General features: G+C 52.7%; 1 protein-coding gene across 1 annotated transcript in view; it reads left to right on the forward strand.

Annotated features, from left to right (window-relative positions):
* Positions 1–23005, forward strand: part of Sdk1 (sidekick cell adhesion molecule 1) — a 903256-nt gene that overhangs the window by 812385 nt on the left and 67866 nt on the right. Inside the window, exons 30-34 of the mRNA XM_077802503.1 lie at positions 474–675; positions 8405–8508; positions 11628–11698; positions 21450–21585; positions 22918–22977. Of these exons, the coding sequence (XP_077658629.1) occupies positions 474–675; positions 8405–8508; positions 11628–11698; positions 21450–21585; positions 22918–22977 (573 nt within the window). The remainder of the gene's footprint in view (positions 1–473; positions 676–8404; positions 8509–11627; positions 11699–21449; positions 21586–22917; positions 22978–23005) is intronic.

Here is a 23005-nt window from a genome sequence, read left to right on the forward strand (position 1 = left end):
ATCACTGCAGACATGGTAGCTCAGAGGTGGTCTTGCCCTACACCTGCTCCCTGCCCCTCAGAAGAACCAAGGAGATGCCGCTAATGAGTTAGACTCTGGTTGACTGCAAGGAAAAGAAAGTCCACGCTTAGGAGTGTACTGAGCCCAAACTCCGAGGGACTGAATGAGGCAGGAGATGTCTTAGCCCCTACAAAGCCAGCTGTCATTCACACACCTGCTCTTGATGGTGGGAGGGTGGGGGCCCACATGGTGTTCACCTCTGCCTACCTCTGGCTGGCTCTCCTGTGGGAGCCAGCAGGAGTCTCCAGTCAGCTCCAAGCTGAGCATGTCCAAAATCAGCTGTAAGACAACCTCCTCACCCCAGCCATGGAGACAAGCCTTTTGGTGCCTGATGCACCGAGTCTAAGCAGGCAGCAGGAAACAGTAGAGAGCACCCTCTCACCCATCCCTGGTCTGTCCTCCTTTGGTTGCAGAGCGGCCAGCACCCCCCAGAGAGCTCCTGGTGCCCCAGGCGGAAGTGACAGCCCGCAGCCTCCGGCTCCAGTGGGTCCCAGGCAGTGATGGGGCCTCCCCCATCCGGTACTTCACTGTGCAAGTTCGAGAGCTGCCCAGGGGAGAGTGGCAGACCTATTCCTCATCCATCAGCCATGAGGCCACAGCCTGTGCCGTTGAAAGGTACTATGGGAACCAGGACTTTCCCCAAGCAGCCTGGGCCTTGCCCTGTGGGTCTCTGCCCTGGCTTCCTCCTGCCTACAGAGTGGGAGGCTGTGTGGCTTCTGAGTCCCAGTTCCTCCAGAAGGCAGTGCTGGGGAAAGGAGAGCATGGAGAAGGGGTGAGCAGGGGGTGGGCAGTGGGGTGTGAGGGCCCCAGGGAATAAGCTAGGAACTGTCCTCCTGTTCGGACCCTGACCCAAGGTCTGCTTGTGTGGGGCTCAGGACTGCCTTTTCACCCCCTTTACTATGGAGGAAACAGGCTGAGAGGCTAAGTAATCTGTCAGGCCTTAGTCTTGGAGGAGGCCCCAGGACTCCAGCATCCTCACCACTTCGGGGTCCGGGGAGAGCGGTATTAGGCACATAGGAAACTCCTGACACCTGGCTTCTCACAAGCCCCCTGCTGGGGGGGGGCTACTAAGCTAGCACTCCAGGGCGTGAGGAAGGGGCTCCTGTGATGAGACCACCATCTCAGGTCTGGAGGCCTTGCCTGCACCCAGGGGAGGGGCGAGACTGTAGCACTCTATGGGGGAGCTTTGCACACATTAGTTCGTTGAACCCCCACTGGCCCAGTGAGGGAGGTGGTCCAGTTCTGCAGATGGAAACTCGGGAGAGCCCTTGCTGTCCAAGAGCCTCCATCTAGCTGGCAGGAGGGCAAGTAGGGCCTCCCATGGTGCCCAGCACAGCCCTGCACCGCCCCACCTGAGCCACAGTAGGTCAGAGGTGGAGCCCCCGGGGCACCTCCATCCTCAGAGACCCCAGGATACACTTTGGAATGAGGGCAGGTGGGAGTGTGGCTCCATCACTGCCTCTTAGGTGTGACAATGGGGTGATCTAAAGTAAAGAGAAATGCCCCTCAGGGACAAGTGACAGAGGTGGAGGTGACACATGGGAGGGGTGGTAACAGCACATTATAAGAGGAGGGATTGTTATATAGAATGTGGGGGTTCAGGCCTGGCTTCTGCCACTTGCTATTGGGTCATCTTACACAGGTGATTTGACTGACCTCAGACATCTCCTCACCACCAGTCTTAAGTCATGGAGTAGCCTGAAATAAGGACCGCATGACACCCAGGGCACCAGGTGCTGGCGCAGTGGTAGCCAGAGGTGGGCTGATATGGCCGTTGTCACCCACACTGTGCCCCTTGGAGGCACTGACCCTGAAAGCTGATCAGAGGCTGTGAGCATCCCCTCCCCTGAGGGAGTGAGGACCAGCTCTCTGCAGTGGCTCTCAGGCTTGGGCTCACTCTGGAGCTGGCGATCAGGGCAGGTCACAGGCCGAGGGGAGGCCCTGCCTCAGCAGAGCTGCACCCAGAGCTGCACCCACACATTGCCAGACGTTCCCCCAGATGCCTGAAGCAGCAATAGTGCTGCACCTGCCTGCTGTGCTGTGTCCTGTACAAACACACTTAGGATAAACTTTAATGGTAAGCCATTGATGACAAAAACTCATAGTAAAATAGAACAATATAACAATGGACTGTGATAAAAGTTACTTAAAACTTAGGGACTTGCTTATTTCTGGAATTTTCCATTTAATATTTTCTGATCTCAGACAGTCATGAGCAACTGAAAATGAGGAGAGCAAAATCTTGAGTGAGGGGGTGACTAAGAGTACAGTGCTGTCACCTGCAGCACCACTCCCATACGCTGCTCCCGGCAGACCTGTAGAGGTGCAGGTCGGAGTGTTTAGAATTCCACTTCACAAGTGAGAAGCTTGAGGCAGGATGTCTTAGGTGATGGGTGTGCAGTGCCTTGGCTGAGCCCTTGGCTCCTCTGTGGCTCTGCCTTTCTGTGGGCCTGTAGTTCAAGTCTTTGTGGACACCTTGTCTCCTGGCAGCTGATTTATGAGGTCTCATGATATAAAGAAAAAGAAGTTCAGCACCAGCTCTCAGCCATCTGTCTCCCTGCGTAGCCTCGTGGCCTGGGAAAAGTTCATCACCGGATATTTGCCACACTCCCTCTCGTCACCTGTGAAAGGCAGGGCTGAAGGTCGATCCTGTGGTTCTTTGGGCTGAGTCCCCAACTGGCCTCATTTATTGACCGCCAGCAAACTGGCAGCAAAAAATAGGCAATCCTGAATGGCCAGACTTCTCCCAGGCTTCTGCCAGCACCCAGTCACCCATGGAGCAACCGCAGTGGAGCTTGGGAGGTGTAGCTCCTAGCGCTCCAGAGGGGAGCCCTTCTCAGCACAGGTGTCACCTCTAGAATTCTCCTGTCATGTCTCTGGGGTTCAGGTGAGTATGGTCAGGTGTGCCCAGCCTTACTTAATAAACCACGCTCAATTGCCCTGGGTGCTGAGCTTAATTAGCAGCACCCATGGATATGGATAACTTCACCACTCTGTGAAACCATCTGAAACAAAGGGGAAAAAAAAAAAGATTCAGCACTTTTTTTCTGGAACCTTCTGAGATCGCCCAGATAATTGTGTGCTTAGTTTGGTCAAGAAAAGCAGAGGTTCATGTTTCAGGACAGGCAGTTTCATTTGGTACAGAGGACACTTTTATCAATTTCCTAACAGGCCAGAACTAGGACAAATACCTCCTCCACTTGTCAATAGAAAACACATCACGGGCAGAATCCCAAGGAAGCAATATTTTGTACACTGCTGTGGTATGATCGCCCTTCCTGCTTAATAATCCTGACAGCTCCATTTGACCTTTACCTGTCTAGTGAAACCTGCTTAAAAAAAAATTACTTAGTGCTTAACTGTCAAGATCTGTGACTGTGCCTGGATCTAGTTCCAGAGCACCAGGGAGAAGGTCACCTGAGATCTGTGTGGACATTGTGAGCTCCTAGACAATGGTCAGGATTGTCAGACTGTGAGCCTGGCACAGATGTGCAGCAGAGAGAGGGGGCCATATGGACTTCAGGATGGACAGTGACCATGGACCCTGGGGGCTATGCATAGGTGAGCAGTAGACTCTGGCTTTCTGAGCTCTCTGCTGCAACAGGTGCCATGAACCCATAGAGAAAACATGAGGGCCCGAAGGGATTTCTCACATCAAACAGCAGGGACTCAGAGCCAACATGCTGACCCTAAATCCATCAGGATCTTTATTTCTTCTTCTACATAATCTTCAAAAATACTAACTTTTAAAAATCAGGTAAATTGAGCCAAAGATTTTATGCATGGGTTGGATATTTTTTGTTCTCTGTGATGCAAATAATGAGTTCTTATTAGTTTTGATGCCTTTAAGATAAATAAATAAAAGGAGATAGCTTTTTTAATGCCCAGAACTCATACAGTTTATACTGTAACCAAAACAATCGAAATATATAGGAACTCCTTTTGTTGATAAGACCCTAAAAATAGCTCTGAGGGAAGAACACTGAACTCTAAGCCATGCCCCATGCCCCAGGCAAAGCATTCTGGCTCTGGAGGTGACATTCCTATGTGTGATTAATAGTTGGAGCCAGCACCAGCACACACTTATTTCCTCAGTGTAATTGTTCGGGGGCTTGGGGAGCAGGGTTCTGAAGCAAATTTGGATAGCCAGGGTCCTGTATTATCTACTGTGTTCATTTTCTGGGTGTTAGAGGTGGTTAGAAGCAAGAGTTTAGGTAACAGATGTCATCTCTAAAATGTACTTAAATCTATTAGGTTTCTGAGGTTGGATAGTGGAGATTTGGAAGGGGAGGCATGTGGAATATGCAAATGGCCAGGGGAAGCAGCCTCCTGCATCAAAGGGCTTCCTGAAAGAAAGCAAGAGGACTCAGAGGAAAGCCTTCAGGAAGACCAGAGAGAGAAAGCCACCTTTGTTAATTGCCTACCATATGCCAAGATCCACTAGACTCCATGAGGGGGGTTGGTTATGAAATTTAATTTCTGCAACATCCCTGAGAAGTGTCAATACCATCCTCTCCATTTTAATAGATGGAAAAAGTGACAGCCATAGAAGCTAAATGACTTGCCCCAGTTTGTAGTGGCAGAGCCAGAATGGAAATTCTGCTTGCCAACTCCAAAGCAGAGGCTTGAATTGGCGAGAGAGAGAGAGAGAGAGAGAGAGAGAGAGAGAGAGAGAGAGAGAGAGAGAGAGAGAGAGCACACGCACGGAATTTGGGGGAATCAGAAGAGATGAATGGGAGAGTTCCAGAGCCATTTGTTCCTTTGCTTCTGTCTCAAGTAGTCACTGAAGTCCTGGTCCCCACAGCATGGAGTTTGGCTTGGGCTTGAGGTAGGCTGGAGGTGCCAGGGCCAGGAAGTGGACCAGCAGTCCAGAGGAGCAGCTCTGCAGAGGGGTGGAGGGGGCTGGGGTCAGTGTGCACAGGATGCTGCTCAGTCAACCCTGAGCCAGACAACCTGGCTTTGAGGTGCAGCATCCCTGGAGCTGATGGAGAAGGGCTGTCACATGTCACATCTGGACAGTGGGTGCCATTCCCTTGTGCAGGCACGTGTGTGAGCCCTGCAGCTCCCCGAGGCAGCTCATTATGTTTGTTGAATGAGGCGAGCCTGGCAGAACCTGAGCCTGCTGCTGGACTGTGTCCTCTCTCCTTGCACCCAGCCCTGTGAATCTCAGAGCTGGACAAGATTCATCACTGTGTGGCATTCTGTGCCCACAGAGGTTATAGACCCAAGTGGGTTTATGGGGAGAGAGTCTTCAAGAAGCATTCAGTGTGGCCCCAAACCCCTAAATCATTAGTGAACAGTGAAGTCCTGCACTACACGCTGCTAAATGTAAGGCCAAGTCTTTTCTGAAGCTCCTTCCACACACTGGACACATGTTAGTTTCTACCCATGTCCTCTGCTCCTGGCACTGTTCTCTTTTGTTCTTTCCTTCAGTAAAGGACAACTGTGCACCTGGTGTGGCAGGCACCATTTCTGGTGCTGGAGCTACTGCAGGAAGGGAAGTGGACAAGGTCCTTCCTCCTGGATGATGCCTCTTGTAATGTCGTCAAGGAAAGAGAGATTGGGATAAAGGAGATGAGGGAAATAAACAAGGTCTGAGGACAGCTGGCAGGACAGGCACGTTAGCTATGTAAGCTGATCCTAAAGGGTGACATTGTAACAGCGTATGTTAAGCGAGTGCTTACACTGTGCTAGACTCTCCTGAGACCTCACCTGAATTTAGTCATCTTGTCACACTTGTGATATGAGCATTATTACCCACCCAGATAAGGAAGTGGGGCAATGTGGCCTATCCAGGGTGACTGGGAACCAAGCTAAGCACTTTGACTTCAGAGTCCACGTGCCAAAGGGCCATCTGGAACACCTCCTGTGTCAGGAGGAGAAGCTGCTGGCATTGCATATGTGGGCAGCTAAGGTGGGTGAGGCTGGGCCCTCACAGGGCAAAGCCCATCATCATCACTGACACAGTCACAACTGGGAGGCTAGGAGCAAGTGGAAGTCCTTTGTTTATTTGAACTAAACCAAGGCTTTCCCTAGAAGCCTGCAGCAGAGACCGCCATAGCTGTGGGACTTTGGAAGTATCTCCATTAAGGCTCTCTGGAGTCCTGAGGCTTCTGGTCACTGCTCTTCCCAGCTGCAGGAGCTGAGTGCAGAGCGGCCACGCCAGGCCAGGGGGGAGCAGCCAGGAAGAGTTGGTTGCTGGGGGCTTGAGGTGGAGCATCCCTGGAGCTGATGGAGGAGGGCTGTAATCCATCTCAAGCACGAGTGTTATGGAAGCAGGGGAACTGGAAAGGTTTCTGTTCATAGTTTCCAGAAATGGTTATCGGTTTCCTACAAAGCAGGACCCTTTCTCTAAACAAGTATTTTCCACCCTGAGTGCACAAACCAGGCACCAGTGGGGTAGCTGCTGCTGCTGTTGGGCAATAGGGCTCTGCACTCAGGGGTCCTTAGTCTCAGGGGTTCCAAAGCTTGGCTGCAAAACCCCCAGGCTATAGGTTGTCTCTAGAGGGGGTGGTGAAGGGGGAGGACTGGCTTTCAGGTGAGGAGAACTTGGGCTTAGACTGGCAGTCAGGGGGACTTAGAGTTGGCTTGGGATTGAGGACAGGGATTTGAGGGTCCTGATCACCCTCAAGTCTTCTGGCCTGGAACACAGAGGATGGTGCAGCTGTGGCTTGATGCAGAGCTGCTACTGGGGGGAGGGAGACAATGTGGCCTCCCTGCCTGCCCATGCAGAAGTGAAGGGCAACCAGGAAGAGCCGATCGGCCTGACACTGAGCCAGCCAGGGCATTTGTCACTGACTGACTCCGTGACATGAAGAAGGGACATCATCTGTGTAGTCTGAAGTCTCAGCTTAGGTTTGGCATGGGGCTTGGCTTGTGAGCCCCAACAGCCATCATGGCTCGGTGGCTGGGAGGGGAAGAAAGGAGGAAAGGCTTTAGGGCTTGTGTGCTCCACTGAAACCCAGGAGGCAGGTTGGCAAGGAAAATACAGGTTTTATTCAAAGCTTTGAGCAAGATAGAGAACTTTCAGTCTCAAAGCTCCTTCTTCAGAGAACTCAGGGGGTAGAAAGCTTTTATGAGAGGAAGAGGTGTAAAAGGCAGGAATTTCACAGGCTTCTCTCTTCCAAGACATTGGCCTTGAGTCTCTGTTGCCTCCTTATCACATCAAAGGGCACCTGACCTCCTGGGCCAGCATCTGCATCTTCTTTCCAGATAAACATGCTACTTTTTGATGGAGGAGAGGAAAGGCATTGCAGAGGGACTTCTTTAGAAACTGGGTTTAGAAACCGAGAGAAAGGGAGGAAGGGATGTTAAAGATGGGGAATAGATTAGGGAAAGGTTGGGTGGGGAGGAGGAAGTCACTCTAAGAAAAAAACATCTTTTCAAGGATATACTTTAAAGAAATGCTTCCCCTATTGCTGTTATGGAAGGAAGGAAAGAAGGGAGGGCGGGCCGGGAACAGGCACAGCTAGGCCTGAAGTGTGAGCACTAAGCAGAGCATTAGCGCCCTAACATCTTCATCAGGGGTCTGGGACATTTTTCACAGGGACAGTTGACATGGACATTGTATTATGTGACATAGGAATGTTACTTCAAGACAAGCCCCTATTCCAATCCTGGCTGTGCCATTTACCAGTCCTCTGGCAGTGGGCAAGTGAATTGGCCTGACTGGCCTGTTTTCTCAGCCTGGAAATGGGCATAGCGATGACTCCTGCCCGTCAAGCCACCATGCAGGTCAAATAGGGTGATGCTTACCAAGTGCCTGGTCCCAGGCAGGTTCAGCAAATGGGGGGGAGAGGTTGGTGGCCCTCCCAGCTGGGCAGAGTTCAACCTGGGCTGACCCCTGAGGTTGGGCCAGGGAAGACTACGCGCAGGAGCACTAGGAGCAGAGGGGTACATCAGGCAGACGCCCGCTTTGCAGGTCAGTGCTAGGGCTGATCTAATTAGCATCTCCTGGCAACCTTGCTCCTCAATTTCCCCAGAGGGCAGTGGCTGGCTGTGGACTCTCACTGTGGAGATGGTGGTGCCTCCTAGGCCAGGATCCTCTCCCAGATCTCTGCTATGGGAAGCCCTCCTACCCTGATATCACGGTCCAGGGTGTTCACAGGCTGTTCACACAGCTGTGTGTTCACAGCTCTGGGCCTGAAGATTCATTGTAATTTTCCACGGTCCCCTTAGAGGCCCTGTTTATTGTACCTGGGGGTGATTTAATGGCCCATCTCTACTGGCACAAGAGCCCCGCACTCTCAGGGCTGGGAAGGTACCTGCCTTCCCTCTGTGCTTGCCCAGGATGGACGGAACAAGGTGGGAGGTGCGCCACAGTCACAGTCTCTCTCCACTTCAGGCTGAGGCCCTTCACCTCCTACAAGCTGCGCCTGAAAGCTACCAATGACATCGGGGACAGCGACTTCAGTTCAGAGACGGAGGCGGTCACCACACTGCAGGACGGTGAGCAAGTTGAGGCTCAACCATTCTCTACTGCTGTCCCTGAGGCCCCAAACACATGCTCCTAGAGAGAGGCCCCACTATGTCTTGAGCCAGGAAGGAAGGGATCACCAGGGAGCAGTGGCGAGCAGTGGAATCCCATTAGTGACAGACAGCTTCCAGTGTTCCTGCCTGCCCTGTGGTCGTAAATCAAGGCTTCAAGGGCTTCCAAATGGAATGGAACTTTCTTTGATTGGCTTCCAAAGCCCCTTACATCCATTAGCATCCCAGAAGTTGAATAATTGATAGGGTCGTTAAAAATGAATGTCAGCTGGTAGCTGGGTTTAAGAGGTTTCCCCAGTTTTTCTCAAGGCCCCTGGTTTGAGAATAGCACAGGCAGGTCAAGGAAGGCAGAGCTCCTCAGAGCACCAGGTGGTTCTTCACCCCCATCCTGCCTCAGAAGCCCTGGGCCTGAAGATTCATTGTAATTTTCTATGCCCCATCCTGTTAGGCCGAAGGGACCCCAGGGGACAGCTCCATCAGATGTGTGGAACAGCGATGGTCTGGTGGCCTGTGGGATGGAAACGATGGATGTTGTGTAACAGGCACAGAGCCGGCCCCAGGCCTGAGCACTTAGTCCACCCAGCATTGCTTGATAATAATTCCCTAAGCCAAGCCCAAAGCCCTGTCTTTCCCATTTAACGCACCAGTGGAAAGATTTCCAAATAGACCAGCTTCCAGCCACTCACCCTGTGACCTCACAACTCCATTTTTTATTTATTTATTTATTTATTTATAGAACCTAGAAGTTTAGTGTTTCCTAAACAGAGCCTCACAGGACCTTAGGGACCAGCCCAGGGAGGAGGGGAACCATACTCAACTCCTCAGCAACACAGAAAAACTGATTTTTGCTAGAAAACTAGTTCTCCCATGGGGGTAGAATCTGCTGGTTTTGTGCCCTGATGCCCTCTGGCCTCCAGGAGGCCCTTGACCTGCCCTTGAGGATTGACTGCCCCACTCCTTGAGCCTCTCCCAAACTATTTCCTATGCATTAAACCTGGGAGTTTATTGGAGCCTGGAGGAAAGGCAGGAGGGGAGAGAAGCCTTCAGAGGCTTGGGGGAGAATCCCCAATTCAGAGTCCTGTGGGGCTCAGCAGCTCTGCTGGGCAGGGGAGCCAGTCAGCCCCAGGGAGCTCCTAGGTCAATGCAGAGGTAAAGAGTCCACAAACCCCTTCATTCATGACTGAGGCTCCATGCAGTCCCAAAGCCTTCCAATTCATCCACTTCAAGTGGGGGCCAACTTCACGCTAAACCACCGGGAAGGTTGGCACTGGAACTAAAGCATCATCTGAAACTGAAAATGCTTTCGTTTTAATTTACATTTAACACAATTGAGGTAATTTTTGCAACTGTGCACTAATTCATAGAAGAAAGAAGAAAGACACATAACAAGCTGATTTTATTGTTGGGTTATCTCTGACAAACCATGTGAGCACAGCCTCCCTGTGACCTGGGGGAATGGGCCATTTCTTGAAAAACCATTCGAGGGACTCTCCACGCTCCCAGGCCTTTCTCAGTCCTTTGATATTCAAATCAGTGCTTTTGATGCACCTATCTGAGCATCTTCCTTCTCTGAGATTTGCAATTTCCCTTTGCATCAGATTTGCATTGTATTTGTGTTGCTTTGTCTCCTGCTGAGAGCTGAGATTGACCGGCACAGGCTGACCCTGCTTGATGGGGAGGGTCCTTGGAGTGTGTGGATGGTTTACTGATAAAGATTTTCTTATTACCATGATTTTTATTTCCTGCATAACCTCACAGCTTGAGAATGTTGAGAGGCCCCTAAAATTGCAGTCTGCTGTGAGGGGCTCTCAGGAAGGCTAGATGAAGGGCCCACAGTGAGGACAGGCCAGCAGGAGTTCCAAGGGTGGATGGAGACCCTGCTGTGTGAGGCAGAACTGGGGCTGGGTGTGGCTGGGGGCGGCTGGCAGATCCAGAGGAGATTCACAGAGCTTGACCTGGCAAGAGTTTTAGACCCAGAGTGGAGAGACTGCCAGGCACAGACAGCGTCTGGGGACACCCTCAATCTTATGCAGTTCAGTGGATGTTTATTGGATGTAGAATATGTGTCAGGCCTCTGCTGTGACCTTATAGCCGAGGAGACATGGGGAGGTCAGTTCAGTACATTAAAAGGACCGCATCAATTTGGAAGGAGCAGAGGGCATAGAAAAGGAGTCAAAGCTGACCTCCTGGGTATGGCGGGTGACAGAAGGCCACACTTTGGCCAGGGACAGGGCTTGACATGGGCAGAGGTCAAAATAACCTGGTCTTTTCCAAGACCATGGCTGCAGGACCCTGACTGGCTGCCTTTGGCCTCGCTGCCCAGCCAGCGACAGCCTCACCAGAGATCAGCCCTCTTAACAGTCACATTAGAATTTGAACCAAGAACACTGGGTCCAAGGAGTTCCTAGAGAAGGGGACCTCAACTGAGGTTAGTGGGGTTCTTGTTCTCCACAAACTGGCAGAAATGAACTTAAGGACACATGAGTTAGAGACAGCTATCTAGGAAAGCTGACACACATTTGAGGAGAATGCTGGCCATCTCCAGAGTGACAATCCACAACCCCTTGCTCTGGGATGTTAATGTTCATAGAGGGACAGAAGCCAGGGCTGAACTAGAGAGAGAGTCCGGGTGGAGTTATACAACTTCATGCAGCCTCCCCTGCCCTTCCGTCTTTCCTTCCTGGAGTCACTTTTTGTGGGCAAGGATGAGGGCCAGGGTGGTTGGCCAAGGTCGAGGGCTGGATGTTCCTGGTTGCTTGCTTTGCACTCCAATGGCTCTTGGGTTTCTTCTGCACTTATTTATGGACACTTTTCTTTTGAGGCTCAGTATATCTTTCTTTTTCTGTATCTCCAAACTCCTATCTCAGTGTGACCATCTGTCCTTCTCAGAAGCAGCTGACCTAAGAGACTTCTAGAATGATGTATGCCCACCCTACCCTCACAGATCTGGAACCATAGGGAGGGACTGGACAGGGTGCTGTGGGGAAGGCCCAGAGAAGGCTGCCCCTGGGATGGAGGCAGAGCTTGCCACGGCCAGGCTCACAGCTGTTCTAACCCTGCTTCTTCTTCCCTGGCTTCAGTTCCAGGAGAGCCTCCAGGGTCTGTCTCCGCGACCCCGCACACCACCTCCTCGGTCCTGATCCAGTGGCAGGTAAGCGCTGGGAGACCTCAGTGTTTATGAAACAGGCTATCATTCCCTGGCTGGTCCAGTGGCTGGACACAGATGCAAGCAGAGCCCCTGCCAAGTGTTTGAGTGGAACAAGGGACACAGTCTGGTCAGGCTGGCAAACTGGAAGGGAAAATGATGTGGAAGTGTAACTTCCAAAGTGCTAGAAACAGGGCTGTGGTGCGCATACAGAGGAAACTGGGCAGGGCCTCTGGGGCAGCCAGGTTGTTCAGAGCCTTAGAGCTGCTGTCTATCTAGGAGCCTGTGACAAAGGGCGCTGGACTTGGGCTTCCTCCTCCAGAACAGAACCAATGGCCCACAGGGCAGTGAACTCCAGCCCGAAGTTGTCTTTTCTAGAGAAATCAATGACAGCAGATAAAATAGCTACAGGATTACATGTACTTGCACAAAGTCTGTGATTTTAATCTCCAGTGAACATTGAACCAAACCCAAGAAGCTTCTCCTGCATAATCATACCACTCTGCTGGCCCATTGGCAAGGACACACCACCCTCTCTGCCTTATTTCCAATTCTTATTTCCAATTTGGTAACCAAGAAGTGTATTGAGGACACAAATGACAGAGGGGCAGAAGGGCCAGAGAAAGGTACAGAGATCCCTGGGAAAGAACAGCTAGGGGATGATGGAGGGAATCTGCAGGAGAGGGCTCAGCTCAGGGTCCCGGGGGCCCAGGTCCAGGAGCAGAGGAGGCAGATGCTGAGTTCCCCAGGGCTGGAGCTTGCCTGGGTAGGAACAGCAGGCTGACAGGCCAATGGGCAGGGTGAGGACAGTGATGAGAGGACAAGCAGGGCGTCTGGCTAACTGGGAAGTCCCTGATGCCAGAATGGGGGTATCATGCTGGGGAATGGGGACAGATACCAGCAAGAGCGGTATTCAGTTCCACAGCAAGGTTTACTGGGCCCAGGAGCGGCCCTCTGATCTGGGGGATCAAGAGGGTGGCCTGCATGGTCATGAGACTGTTCCTTCAGATGACAGTACTGTCAAGGAGAATGGAAGGTGCCAGCTCAAGTACAGCAGGAAGTCAGCAGGCAGGAAACATTCAAGAGGTCAGGAAACAAAGGAAACTCAGTGATGCTGATGACCACCAGGCACCAGAGGTCTGGACATGGCCTTGGAGAGCTGAGAGGTCCGTTTCTTGACCATGCAGACTGTGTCAGCCTAGTGGAAGCTGGGAGAGTGTCCACTGGAAAGGCATAGGGGTGACATGATGGGGGAGCAGTAGGGGAAGGGACCGGAGTGCTAGGCCATTGGGGAGCTCATCCCAAGGCGAGCACTTTCCTGGGCCCTGGAGAAGGGCACTGGGGTGGCAGCACTTAGCTCTGCAGGCCTGGAGGACAGGGCCAGGGCAGCCACCAGCATGGGCACCTACAAGGGCCTGGGCAAGGAGTGATGGGAAGGAGCTGAGGGAAGGAAGTGAGTCAGGAGACCAGGGCAGCTGGTAGACCCCATGAGAGCAGGAGTATGCCTGACCTGGCCAGCTGGTGACTGGTGACTCCTGAGGGTGCTGGTCTTCTGCGATGTTGTCACTTGAAGTCTCAGGTTGAATCCTGTGAAATACCATCAGATTTAAAGTACAAAAGTGGCAGTTTTGTGGGGTTCCCCCTGATGAACCGTGACTTACACGGGTGGATTCCATAACAAAGGGGGGTTTCCTCCAGGTGCCCATCATCTCCTTCAAGTAGTGAGAGGATGCTGGGGCCACTTCTTCACCTCTTGTCTATGGCTGGGAATCTTCCAAGGTGACCAAAGATATTTCCTAGTGTTTTCTAAGTTTACCAGAGTGTAGGGCATGGGGCCAGGATCATGAAGCCTCCAACCCAGGCTCTGACCTGCCTTGAATTGTCTGAGCAAAGTGACAAAGGACCTAGCCCCTAACTCTCCTGGACCACTGTGACCCTCTGGCTCCAGGTTTCTCTCAAAGGTGCGAGCTCCCTGGTGTTCGTGTCTCCACAGCCCTTGCTTTGGTCTTGACTTCCTCTAGGGTCGTGCTGGGCCCTGGAAACATTCAAAATGGAAATTCAAGGTCCCCAGCACTGGATACTCCCACCTTCCGCAAACATAATCAGCTGAAAGGAGATTGGTCCTTTGTATATGCTAAACTCTGCCAGAAAATCAGCATTTTCTTTGTGTACATGGTAGTGGCCTGCCAATAGCTAGGTAAACTCCTTTTCCATAAAGGCAGCTGGTGCTCAGGCTGGGACACTCATTCCCCCAAACAAGGGGCTCTGTTTGCCCCAGCGTCCTGCCTCCCCACAGCACAGCTCCAGGCCCCTCCATTGCTGCTGGACAGCTCTGAAGCATTGGGCTGCTCCAAGGGAACTTGGCATATGTGTCCATCAGCTGTCCTCTCCAGAGCCTAACAGAACAAACTAATTGCATGAAGCCCAGAGCAGGAGGTGGTCAATACGCTGCATTGTACAAATGAATGCCTGTCAACTGCCAGGCAATTGAAGTACAATTAAAATTATGAGTAATTTACTAAATCAGAGTGAATAGAACAAAGAAAAAGAAACTAGGTTTAAATATAGATTTGCATTCCAAATGAAATGTTTCACCTGTAAATCTTTATTTTTTAAAATTTGTTTAAAAATGCAAACACCAGCTGAAATTTCAAGGCAGCAGACCCCCCGAAATGCCTCCCCCAGCAGTCTGTCAGATTTCATTCTTCTTTGTGGGATAATCAATCTCACCTTTCATGGTTCCGCTTCTATTTGAATTCTTAGGATTTGAACGCACATCCTGGACAGGGGTGCACTGCATTCCCGCTGAGCACTGCTCATAACGGGCAGTGAGGTTTATGAATTGATGGCAGCGGGGGAGCTAGCTCTTCCAAACCTTCCTGAGGACCACACAGCCTGCCACACACGGCCCCTGTGCCGCTCAGATTCCTCTATGTCCATTTGGAGACAGTTTCTAGCAAAGACAAAGTCCTAACCAATAGATGACTTCATACTTGAAGCTGTCAGCTGAGAATGGACTAAGCATTGTCAGGGCAGAGGACAGGTGCCTGGGCACTGGGGGAGAGGGGCTGCAGACTTCTTCAAAACAAATCTCAGGGATGTCCTGCTTCACCCTGGGCAGAGGGCTGCAGATGACTGTAGACCCAAGGAGCTCTTTCAGGCTGTTATGAGACAACAGCCAGGGAGCCACTGACTGGCTGATGGGACAGCTGAGCACACTTTACAGGAAGGACAGGCCTCCCAGATCCAAGGCAGGACAAAAACACAGCCGAACAGAGGTTGTGCTGTGTTTGACCCTGTGTTTCATGGGAAGGCACCTTGAGCCTCCTGTGTTCCTCTGAACTACTGGGATTTAATCCCAGAGGGAATCTGTGTTCCACTCTCCAGAAAGCAGAAGTCAGGGGAATATAAACACAGACCCCAGGGTCATGGCACTCCCATCAGATCTGGACTTGAGTCACAGCCCGAGACCATGTTCCCCAGGAGACCTTCCTTTGAAGTGGGGAAAAGTAGGTCCTGCCTACCTTCCTCCCCATCTAAGCAGAGGAGAAGCAGGCATGTGGCCCAGGCCATCCTCTCAACCCAGTGGTCCAGATCCTCTGCCTGTGACACCCAGGTTCACTCCTTCCAGGTCACCTGCATTTTAATAGTGGGCTTTTGAAAAGTGAAAATCCTTGCAGGACTCCCACAGTGTCTGCTGGTGGGTTCTGATGGCGGCAGGCAGAGGGAAACAGCTTTCAGAGGGATTCCCAGTTCCCTTCAAGCATCTGCCCATACAGATGGCCAATCCAGGATGAAATTAAGCATAGACAGGGTCATCTTGGACTTCAGCAAGTAAGTCCAACTCAATTCCACGAGTGTTGATTGAGCACTTGCCACGTCCAAAGCCTGTCCAAGGCCCGTCCCAGGTGCTGTGGGGAGGGAACTAAAGGCTGCCAGAGCCTCGAATTCTTGGTCAGTGCCAAAGCAGAAACAGGAAGGGGCTAGAGAGCCGGCCTGGGAGCAAACCCTGGGCTCAGAGTCCTGTAACACTCTGGAGACCACCTAGACAGAGTCCCACTTGTTACAGGCCTGGGGCAAGCTGGGGAGTGCACAGGCAGGGTGGCATCAGAGCCAAGCCTGGAGTCGCAGCCTGAACTGCCCGCCCTCCCTCCCGTAGCCATGTGTTGCAAGGAGCTCCCTGCTGACACCACCAAGGGCTCCAGAGCCTCACAGCCCTTTCACAGCTACTGCAGAAAGCGGGGTCAAACCCTGTCCAGGAGGCCTTGGTGGCAGCCTGGAGTCTCCACAGCATCACCTGGCCCTTGACAAATACAGCTCCTGCTGGGAAGATAGAGCCTGTGCACAGACAGGCCTGGGCCAGAGGCAGCCTCGAGCCAAGCCACCTCTGGGCTTCAGCTCCCGTCACTGTACCAAACACCAGGAGAAGGACTTATAAGGGAAAAGGCTTACAGCTCCCAGTTCTGGAGGTTCCAGTCCAAGGAGAGGGAAAGAGAACCAGGCCAGGGCTGGGAGCGTGGGTCAGTGGTGGAGCCCTTGCCTGGCAGGCACAAGGCCATCCCCAGCACTGGAGGGGAAAAAAGAGGAAGAGACTGGGATCCCAGAATCTTCTTTAAGGGCACCCCCAATGACCTAAGTGCCCCCTCCTAAGCTCCACCTCCCCAAGGTCTCACCACCTCCCAGTATTGTCACCTTGGGATGAAATCTCCAACACACCGGCCATTGGGGGACATTATCCAAATCATTCCAGGGCTTTGCCTCCTCCCTGGAAGTCTCCTGCTGAGAGGGAGACACATTTTGACTCTTGAGATGCCCTGGGACTTCTGCTGCAGACAGCCTCCATCAGCCTGTGGGTGAATGTGGACCCAGCCCAGTGGCTGGTGGTCCTCATGCCTATGAGCAGAGGGGGCTGGCCTCTCCTTAAGCCTCCAGAGCACCCTGTCCACCTTGAACGCTAAGAACATTGCTGAGAGGAGCCCTCAGCCCTTGCTCCCACCCCCACCCCAGGATTGTCACACAAGGGCTGGGGACATGTGTCTGCTGCCAGCTGCAGAGCTACATTTGCTCCCCAGCAAAGCCATCTTTATTTTCACAACCTCCCAACTTTCCACTTATTTGATATTTTTGGTGAACTGAATCCGGTCCGCCCCACCGGCCTGAGCCTCCCTCCTCCTCCACAGTAAATGGCTCTCACTGTAATCACGACTCTGCCTGTGTGGCTGCAGAGTTGGCCTGGGCCTTCGCAATCTTCCTGCTGAGGCCAGAGTACTTGAGCTGCCTCGGGTATAATCCGGGACTGTGAGGGAGGCTTTGAAGGTGACCCGCAGGGTGAGATTTGCTGGACTGGTGCTTAAAGAGACCCAGTTGCAAGCTTTTGATCTGCCCACTCGCTGCTCCCTTCTTGCTGATTCCAGTCAGCCCAGCTCCCAGAAACCAGAGTGCCAGCAGCTCATCTTCCCTGCCAGACCCCTGCTCTTCCCACCTCCCACCAGTGTATGAGAGGACAGTGCTCAGAGACTCTCAGCAGGATTGCCCGGTGTCATCTGAGCAGACTGGGAGCCTTGAGGAGCAAGCGCAAGCTCCCTGGCACTTAACTGTGCTGAACAGGGGTGCATCTCTCTGTCTGGTTGTCAGGGACCCAAAAAAGGAAAGCCAAAACTCCCGAGGTCTTGGAACCCCTCTCTCCCTCATTTGGCAAAGGGCTCCTCATTCCTGCATTGCCACAGAGGTGTGTAGCAGGGGCCCAGAGCACCAGCTGGGCCCATAGGTGGGTCTTCAGTGGACCTGGAGGAAGCCCCGTTCTGGCCAGTCTCTTGAGTTCAGTTGCAGATCATTCTGGAAGTCCATCCTGTGGGGGACAACATAGGACCTGGACCATTCCTGGCGTAGGTCTCAGGGACTGTACTCCTTAGCTTGGCTGCTCTTCCCTACCTGCCCCAGCACCAGAGCTCCCTCACAGCACGCCTACTTCCTGGAGCACCACCCCCTCCTCCGCTTGTCAAAAGATTCTTCTCTTTCAAGGGCAGCTCAAAGTCATTCCTATATAGATTACTCTCTGGTTCTGCCGTGGGCAGTAACCGCTCCCCCTTGGTGTCTCCTTGGTCCTTGTGTATCCCCTTTCCGTGGCACTGTGCATCACACCCCAGGAAATCTGTAGACCCAAGGATGACGAGGCTACCGCTGTCCCCAACAAGTGGAGCTCAGCAAACTCATGACTTAACTCAGTCTGCCCTGCCCCGACCCCGGGGTACATAGTGAGCAAATGGGGACAGCTCTGCAAGAAGTGTGTACACAGGCCTCCCCATCATCCCTGTCCACAGCAGAGCATCCCTGCCCTGTCTTGCTGCAGGAGGGGCCCATCAGGCCCAGAGTCATCCTCCCTCCCTCAAAAGGCCATGTCTGTGCACCTACCTGCAGTCAGAGGGGGAGAGGTGTTGAATCTTTGGGATTAGTTGGCAAAATAGCAAAGGACAGCATTTTCCTGCATCCTTCATTCACCGGGTGACTCCTTCCACCATTTCTGTAATATTAGTGTGTGACAAATGCCTCTTTATTCTTATCACCCACTTTCCAACTTTTAAATTCATTGTACTTCTCTTAAGAAGAAGGGATTAAACAAGCTGTCTGTTACTGTGTGGTTGTATTAGGTTTGCAGGAGGATGCCCACAGAATAAAGATCTCAACTTAAGGTTCAACTGTACCCCAGAAGAAAACCAGGACTAGAGTGGACAGTGTGCACTGCCAGCAACTCCTGTCCTTAGATGAGTGGACGTGTGCCATGTGTCATGGGCTGCACACACTCAGTTTCCATCTCTGCTCTGTGGCAATGTGCTGAGAGCAGCATATCCAGGTGCCATCAAGTGAAATACTGGATGGCACCTGGTCTTGCCACCAGGAGCACAGGAAAAAGACCTAAAACAACTGCTTTGGAAACAGGTCTATAGAATCTCTAGGGAAGAGCAACTGAAAATGAGCCCTGTGGGCACCCCAGGAAAAATTCTGAAATGCCGTGTCCTCAGAGAGAAGTTTGGACCAAGACTGGGGGACCCGGGATGGGTGGGCTGCAAGGGAAGCTAACCAACAGCTCAGAACTCCAGCCATTCACCATTGCTGGGTACACAAGGTGTCCCAGACACTAAGGTTGTTAACCAAATCAGTGGAAAGGAAAAAGACAAAATTTAACAAAATTAAACCACCACAAAATACACAACCTTCTCTCCCTGCTCCCTGCAGACCCCTGGGGTCACTTAGCCCACCTCCTCTGCTGGGGTTCTACGTCCATCCAGTGCTTCTGGTGCTCTGGTACTGATTGTTTGGGGTTTTGTTTTGCTTTTCTGATGAGTGACATGTCGTAGGAACCTTCTGAGTGAGCAACAGGGAGAGAACTGGAAAAAGTGGTCAGTGGTCACAGCAGGGCACCCTGCTGTGCTCTTCTGGTGTCTGTCCCCACACGGACATACCCCATCCAGGAGAGACCCTGGTCTGTGCTGGTTGGCTTTGGTTTTGTTTTATTCGCTCGGTTATTGTGAGATGACTTGTGAAGGCTTCTCCCTGTGGCTGTCCCGTGGAAGGAAGGCAGATTGGAAAAGGGGAAGGAGCAGAGATGCCAGAGCACACACGGGATGCCCAGTCCCGCCTGTGAGCACTAGGGTGTCCAGGGGTGTCCCCCTCCCCAGGGGGCCTAGCAAAGACAGGAGCAGAGCCAGCTCTGAGGTTCCCCTGCTTCTGGGAAGGTGAGGGGAGGAAAGGAAAAGTTATTCTCAAAGCAGTCTCCAGCCCCCAGAGACAGAGCTTTCCTCCATCCGTCTGAGAATCTGGAGTCTTAGTCTCCACACGCCATTCCCCTTGTGACCCATATGGACAGTGGGAATCCTTGGAGCTGGGGCTGCAGCCAGTAGAGTGGTAACACCGGACTTTTGGCAGAGTTGAAGAGGGCTGTGGGTGTGGACAAGGACACATGAGGTTGGGACCATGGTGACTGGGAGAATGAGCCCTCTGGCCCTGGACCTGCACAAGGGACTCTAAGATCTGACAGGACAGCGGAGCTCCTCTAGGTGAAAGGGCCAGCTGCTCTGTGGATCTGCAGGCCCCTCTGAAGTGAGCCACTGGGACTTGGCAAGTGTACCCGGGTGTCCAGGAATACTTTTCTGTGCTGTGGTTCCTGGATGGGGCCCCCAGAGCAGAAGGTCAAAGAGCTGCTCTGCACTGCAGGCCTGGGGGCTGCTAGGTCAGCGTGTCAGCAACTCTCATTTCTGAAACATCCTGAGTGTGTCATGTGCATACCATGCTCTGCTGGCGTGTGTGTGTGTGTGTGTGTGTGTGTGTGTGTGGTTACTATTGCAATATGCATACCCCTGGTTATTCAGTTGGTAGGTTTGGAGAGCAAAGGATATCCCATGTTCTAAATCTGGGTTTGGGACTGAGAGTGGAAGGGATGTTGGAACACACAAGCCTTGCGGTCCCTGGGTTCAGGGAATGTAGATGGGGTGTGAGCAAAAGTTTAGATTGCAGGGGCATGTTGGTTTCCTGGCCTGCGGTCCCATATTACCACAGATGGGGTGACAATGAAGTGTATTCTCTCACAGCTCTGGAGGCCAGAAGTCCCAAATCGAGGTGTTGGCAGAGCCATGCTTAGAGCTGTGGTAGACAACACACCATGGCGCCTGTTGGGTGTCTCCTCTAACGTATGTTTCCATCTTCACATGACATTCTCCCTGTGTGTCCATGTTCAAACTTCCTTCCTCTTAGAAGGAGAACAGTCACTGGGATAGGGCCCACCCAATCCAGTGTGACCTCATCTTACTAATTCCAGTGTGTTTGGTGCACATCCTGTCCCGGGACAAGGCTTGCCTCCATCCACCTTCCTGATGCAGCTCACAAGGTTCTGACTCCACGTCCCTTATCTGAGTAACCTGGGAGGAGCCCCAACAGCCAGATGGGATCCATGGCCACTGAGGCTTTACGAGGAGCCCATGTGGAACAGGGGGCTTTTCTTGTAGTGACAGATCTGTCAAATAAATGAAGCATCCTCCCGAGCTCACTTTTAACAGAAACTGACTAGGGGAAGAAGACCTTGGACTGGGTCTTGAATGATGAGCAGTGACATCCTAATGTGACTTTGTACAGGTCTTGGGGCCTAACAAACCTGCTTAAATGCTGGCCTGGTCTCACCTGGCTCCATATTGCACGGACATGAGCACCTGACCTGTCTGAGGCCCTCTTGTGCCTCCTGGCATGGGAAGAGCCCTGAGGACTCAGCCGTAGGTCTGAGTTGGTGGGGTGGGGGTGACATGGCATGTGGAGAGGTCGATGAGGGGCTGATTAGACTGCCACAAGCCTGGGTGGCCAGGGAGTGAGTAGGCCAGGAAGGGCCAGCCAGTGGACGATTCCCAGCCAGGATACATCCCAGACCCCTTACTCTCTTGGTTTATCCCACAATGGGCAGCTTCCTCTCCTGTCTCAGCATTGGGGCTCATTCAAGCTATTCAGCTGAACATGGGATGAGACACTCATGTCCCAAAACACAAGCTTAGGAAGACAGCCCTGTGCAGGGGTTCCCGACCTCCACTCTGCTCCTGGGAGGTTCCTGCACTTCTCTTCTCCAATTTTATACCTTTCATTCATTTTTTTTTTTTTTAAACAAGAGCCATGAACTTAAACTAGTGGCCTCCCCTGCACCATTGGCTGGTTAAACTGGCAAACGCCACCATGCCCCTGATGCAGGCTGACCCAGTGATGCTGTGTGATGTCTTTACAGCCTCCCCGGGATGAGAGCCTGAATGGCCTTCTGCAGGGTTATAGGATCTACTACCGGGAGCTGGAGGCCGAGGTGGGCTCAGGCCCCGAGACCAAGACACTCAAAAGCCCCTCTGCCTTGCGCGCAGAGCTCGCAGGTGAGCAGCCTCCTGGTCTCTCAAATATCTGTCTGCTCCACGTGAAGCATGGTGGGAAATAGACATGCTGTGGAGGAAATACAGGAATCTACAGCCCTTTGCTGGAGATTGGGGAGCTGGGATTAGGGAGTTTTGCACTTGGAGTGGGTGTGACTGGACCTGCACATCTGGGAGGCTGGAGAGCGTAAAGTGCCATGGCAGAGGGAGGAGAACCGGGCCTGCCTGAGGAATGGCCCAGGGCTGGAGACGGAGGGGGACCAGTCCTGTGGCCACAGCCAAGCCCAAGAGCAGGCTCCACCTGTCCTCACAGTGTGCAGGTCAGCACTCTCGTTTCTGGGCAGGTCTGTGCCAGGCCTGCACCATGCCACAACCTGGCATGGCTCTCAGTAGACCAGCTGCCACCAAGGCAGCCTCTGGAACTATGGGAGGCCTCCCTCTGCTACCTCCCCTTATTCAGAAGATGGGTAGAGAGCTTTCATTACCTGGCATCCCCCAAACAGCATCACAGAAAATATTCCTTGCCCATGACACACTGGTGCTGGGAACGGGGTGGGAGAGCAGGTCCCCACCACCTCCTGCTGGCACCTTCCTGCTTCTTCTACCCATGGCATGGGGGTGCTGTCTGGGCATGCTTGCCCAGAGGCAGGTGGGGGCTCCCTCTCCATCCAGTTCCTTCCCCAGGCCTCTCTGAGGAGCAGCACCTGTGTGCACATGCTGGACCCTGCCAACCCCAGGCGTGGTGCTGAGGGGTGTTGACTAGAGGAGATGGCTCCACACCCTTGCACACCCCGAAGGTTCCCTAGTTGATGATCAGTCAGCAGTGAGCTGTGTTGGTCCTTGTCACTCTTTGGACTTTGTAGCCAAATCAAAACACCTCAAAATAGAAGGACCCTGAGATGAAGCTGGGTGCGTACACCTGGTCACAGGTGCCCTTTGTTCTGTGGTTTGCCCATCCCCTCAGACCAGGGCTCCACAGGGGAGCCTCAGTCAGCTGACAGCTCTACCTTCCAGTGCCCAGAAGAAATCCATGTCCATCTCTCCCGGCGTTGCCTGGTGCGATGGCTTGCCAAACACTGTTCTGTCCTATGGGAAGGTGAGCCCATCCACCCTGAAGTGTCTTGCTTTTTATAAAGCAGTGCAGTAAGCCCCCTGGGAGCTGAAGGGAGGCATGTGGGTGGCTGGCTCGGATCTTTTCACCCCTGGAGGTACAGCATGGGAGCTGGAACAGCTTCCAAGTGAGGCCGCTCCATACCCGCATTTCTGCTGTGTGTCATTTGCAGTAACAGTTTCCCTGCGTGCTAACTGCCTTTCTGCTTTGCTTACTTCTAATAGCCCAAAGCAGCTTCAAGACCGTGAACAGCAGCTCCACGTTAACCACGTATGAATTAACACGTAAGTCCACACCGCCTTCCGCAGGGGC

Source organism: Urocitellus parryii, chromosome 9, assembly GCF_045843805.1.
Source record: "Urocitellus parryii isolate mUroPar1 chromosome 9, mUroPar1.hap1, whole genome shotgun sequence".
In the NCBI taxonomy this organism is placed as follows: domain Eukaryota; kingdom Metazoa; phylum Chordata; class Mammalia; order Rodentia; family Sciuridae; genus Urocitellus; species Urocitellus parryii.